General features: G+C 40.1%; 1 protein-coding gene across 1 annotated transcript in view; it reads right to left on the reverse strand.

Annotated features, from left to right (window-relative positions):
- Positions 1-4,327: 4,327 nt before the first annotated feature.
- The window catches only part of LOC106893720 (junctophilin-1-like), a 63,473-nt gene continuing 62,952 nt past the window's right edge, over positions 4,328-4,848 (reverse strand). Inside the window, exon 3 of the mRNA XM_014951904.1 lies at positions 4,328-4,359. Within this exon, the coding sequence (XP_014807390.1) occupies positions 4,328-4,359 (32 nt within the window). The remainder of the gene's footprint in view (positions 4,360-4,848) is intronic.

A 4,848-nucleotide genomic window follows, 5' to 3' on the forward strand; every position in this document is an offset into this window, starting at 1 on the left:
AATACTTGAAAAAAATAACCTGGGGGTGATGCCTGGTTGGCCAGATGTCAGCCTTGGGCATAAATAACCCCATAAATAAACTGGGTCTATATCCATAAAGAAGTACAGGCTACCAGTATATAGTGCCAGACATCACGCTTGAAATGATGATTTTGCCAAACACTTCATACACACGTGAAGATTACGAGTCCAGTCCTCTACCTTATCTAGGTTGCCTTAATTTAACATATTTGGATTGTTTTCAAGGTTTCTGATTTTGTACCCTAGGGCAACCTAATTAAACAACAGCATAAATTACATGGACTTAATAAGGCACATCAAAATGGATGAAAAGCTAACTCTCAGGCTCTGAAGTTTCACGCAGAAGTCGTGAAAGAAAAGGGTTGATATGTGAATTTTACCACAGGAATTGAGTTCTGCTCCAGAGTTCATAGAATCACAGAATTGTCTGGGTTGGCAGGGACCTTTAAGATCATTGAGTCCAACCATCAACCTGACTCTGATAAAAACCATCACTAAATCATGTCACCGAGTTGTTTAATATTTTACAATGTCTCAATACAAGTTAAAACATACTATGTTAGATTTGGAAGAGTACACAATTTGTGGGTTCCTAAGACCCCCAAAAGGACAGTTTACTGTAACCTAAAGTTCAGTGATAACAACTCCAAACCCCACTGCATTTAACGGTCCTGAAACAGAAAACTGGGAAAGAAAACATCTAGCCAGTAGGAGACTGTCATGGAAAGCAGCATAAAAGCATTATGAGATCCTGCTGGACCCACATGCTGTGGCCAAAGGAAGGTTCCTGTGCTCTTTGTACACGTAGAGAGGAAAATTGAGTATACACAGGAATTTGTTCTTACTGTACAACATAATCCAGAACCCACAAACCCACTAATGGAACGACGCCCGGCTCATCTCAAGAAGGAAAAAGAAATGGCAGGACCACAGAATAACTGAGGTTGTGAAAAAACAAGCTTTTTAACTTAAACTTCTCGAGCCTCGTATCTCATCCCTATTGAAGAACCACCAGGAAGCCACTTATCCTGGTGCACACAGGGATATCTGACAGCAGAAAATAGAGAAGACAAGCATTTCAGGTAAAGACATACCTGGCTGCCCAATGATGAGAAGCTGAATTTGGGCACAGTCGGTCTTGAAATGCTTTGGCTATATTTTACAGAGAAAAAAAGGGATCTTTCCAAGTCTTTAAAATGGTATTAGGCAGTGTACTAAAAGTACTCTTTAATCCAGTTTCTGAGAAAAAAGTGACTTGGTCTTTTGTTTACAGGAAGTGAGATTAGATGATTTCGGGACTGTTTACATGAGGTATTTCAGACATCTGACATGAGTGCTCCAATCATCCTGTTGGAGGCACCCCTCTTACTCCATTAAAAACAAGAAATTTGAACTATTTACAGTTTGGTCCTCTGACCTGTGTGGATGTCGGACTCCTGCAGTGGTCAGCATGAACATGCTCTGCTGTGCCCACAAATGGATGAATACTCTGATGGCAAACACCAATCTCTCTGTTTGTTGAGGAATCAGACACCTTAGAATCGTAGAATCATAGAATTGCCTGGGTTGGAAGGGACCTTTCAGATCATCAAGTCCAACCATCAACCCAACACTGACCAAACCCATCACTAACCCATGTCTCTAAGCACTATGGCTGCCCGGCTTTGAAATCCCTCCAGGGATGGTGACTCCACCACTGCCCTGGGCAGCCCATTCCAATGTGCAATAACCCTTTCCGTGTCAAAATTGTCCCTTATCTCCAATCTGACCCTCCCCTGGTGCAACTTGAGGCCGTTTCCTCTTGTCCCATGGCCTGTTCCTTGGGAGAAGAGACCGACCCCCCCTGGCTACCCCCTCCTTTCAGGGAGTTGGAGAGAGCGAGAAGGTCTCCCCTCAGCCTCCTTTTCTCCAGGCTGAACACCCCCAGCTCCCTCAGCCTCTCCTCACAAGACTTGTGCTCCAGACCCCTCACCAGCTCCATTGCCCTTCTCTGGACCCACTCCAGCACCAAAATGTCCTTCATGTGGTGACAAATCTCGGCCTTTTTATGCCAAGATTTAGATCCCGTTGGCCTTCTCCTTTAGACCTCTATGGTCCACATCGATAAAACCAGAACCACTCAGTGACTCAGGGGCACTGAGGTACATGTTTCTGTCGTGCGTGTGTACTCAGAAGTTCACAAAAATTTTTGAGGAATGAAGGATAGCATCCCAGAAAAGAAGATATTTCTGCAAATTCACTTTTCACAATTGAGATAAATGGTTCAATTTCCCTAGTCTATCAGACCCTCTCTCTTGCTCACCTGTTTGGAAAAGATGCACATGCAGATGTCAGAATTTAAAAAAAAAAAAAAAGTGCTTTTAAATTGATGTCAAGCATCCCTAGAGAGGCTGCATTTTCATGGTACTCTCCCTAACCTGGGCATCCCACCATAACCTGTGCCCACCAGATAATCTGCCCTGAATCATGGAGCTGGCTCTTCCTGTGATGTATTCAATTTTATCCATCGGGAGCTTGAATTAATGAAGTTTGCTTTCGTATCAATTGTACTTGACCCTATCACTGGCCCAGAAATCTTGAAGATGGCAGAATCTTCAATTTCAGCAAGATAAGCAGCATCATTTCAAGTGTAAAGCGAGTTTTTCCCGTGGGCAAACTTACACTGTAGGCAAAATACACTTCTGTGTACTCTGCTCAGAGGGTTTTTTCCACATTTTTGCCCAGGGTGATTCATTACCAGTATCTTTGCATGTCACTAACTGCCAAGTAAATCGAGAGAAAAGTATAAATCTTGATGTGCATTTGCCTATCTTACTTTATAGGATATCCTATATCCTATCCTACTTTGTAGGATATCCTATATCCTATTCTACTTTATAGACTATACTATAATATATTTTATATTTTAATATATTTTATTACCAAGCCTCCTTATCTTCTAGTTCCCTGTCCCCATCATGTTAATTCCTGCAGACAGGAGTTTTTTTTTGAAAGGGGTAAAGGAATATCTGCAAATCATTTGCTGTTTCTGATCGCTGTAGCCAATTATATTGGTTGACTGAAGAGAACTCCCGAATCTAGCTGGAAGCATAAAAAAAATAGATGCACATTTGAGCTTCAGCTGCTCTTGAGTGAAGAAAAAAAAAGGAGATAAATATGTTTTTCTTCCCTTCATCACAAAATATGAGCTTCAAGGAAAACAAACCCCATGTAATAATTCCACTTAGAAAACTTTTGGAAGCTGTATTAATTGTCAAAATTATTCAGGAACGCAATGTCAAATGTCATCCATGACAACATCTGTACTTCTTAATCTCTCCTCTACACAGAGCTGATGTGGTATTTTAAGGATAAGATTTTCTTAAATTTTAGGGCAATGTCCACTGATACTGCAGCAAAGAATATGAGTATGCAAAGAATATCGAAGTATTTGTAGATCAAAATATATAATATAAAACCATTATCTGATGTCTCTTCACATCATAAAATAGAAAACTTGCAACACACTGGTTGCAGGAAAATTATATCACAGGATTTTACAGGAAAAATGTGAAAAAATATTTAAAATACTGTGGTTTTTCCTGGCTTCAAAAAACGTAAGATAAACTCCCCAATCACAAATACTTCTCAGAGTACGCTTCAGGCTTTGCCTAAGTGACTTTGGCAGCCTGTAACTTATTAGATTATAGTTCTAGCATCTGAATCCAAAGACTTCATTACTTGTGCTTGATGGAGGAAAATAGTATATACTAAGAAAAAAGTCACAACTACAGGCTTAGTGGCTTGAGGCTTATATGCCTTTCCCTCTTCCAAAAGCTGTAGTGCGCACACATTTATTTCTGCCTAATAATAATAATAATGATGATAATAATAATACAGAATTAAAACCTTCATAACCAATGAGAACAGAAAGGATACATTGACCATGGAATCAAGTTTTAATTTATAACAGTTTTGGGGAGGCTTGAAAAACTATCTAGAACGTAATGGCAAACAAAATAATTCTTTATGAGATGTAATAGTACAATTTACACATTTATAACTAAAAACAGTATGTGGTGTAATTAAGCTTGTAATAAGTTTGTTAAATGACAAAGATGTTGATGAGTTCAAATAATCTGTGGCATTAATAAGGTTTTTTTAACGGTCCTTTTAATATCTTTGGGCATTAAAATCTAGTGGGGAAACAAAACTGCAGTATTTTCATCCTTTTAAAGGCATTAACTGTATGTGTTCAAATTTAATCTTTGTGTCCTCAGCAGCCTGACAGCCCCAGCAGAATTGGGCTTATCTCTCTTCGCATGGTTCATTTCTGCTCCCCCATCAGGTGCCAGACATCTAGAAAAACAGTATTGATAGAAAAACGTCCAGAAAACCATTCTGGGATTAATTCTTCCACTTTCAGTTACAAATGCTCTGATGTGTTTAAAGGTAACCAGTAAAAAAAACCTCATGGGAATACCCGAACAGCAGAAAACACTGATGTATCTGAACAGTTAAATGAGCAAAAGCTCTGCCAAAAAAAAAAGAGTGCTGAGGCGCAGGGGTGGCCATGGGTGATGGGACTTTCCTCCAGGCTGGCGGGTATCAATCAAGCTCCTGGCATTATACATTAAACATCAAGGGGCCAAACAACATCAACAAGCCAAGGGAAAAGATCCTTCCCTCTGCAAACATGCAATTCCTCTTAACCCAAGAGCACCGCAGGTTGAGAAGATCGTCCTCACATTTCAGACAGGGAGCAGGTGACAGCCATTTCACGCGTTTTGTCATCTCCAGCGTGAAGGGAATGCAAAACCTTGTGTGAGAACCCATAATCTTCTCTCA

This window comes from Calidris pugnax, unplaced genomic scaffold (assembly GCF_001431845.1).
Source record: "Calidris pugnax isolate Ruff unplaced genomic scaffold, ASM143184v1 scaffold61, whole genome shotgun sequence".
Classification (NCBI taxonomy): Eukaryota; Metazoa; Chordata; class Aves; order Charadriiformes; family Scolopacidae; genus Calidris; species Calidris pugnax.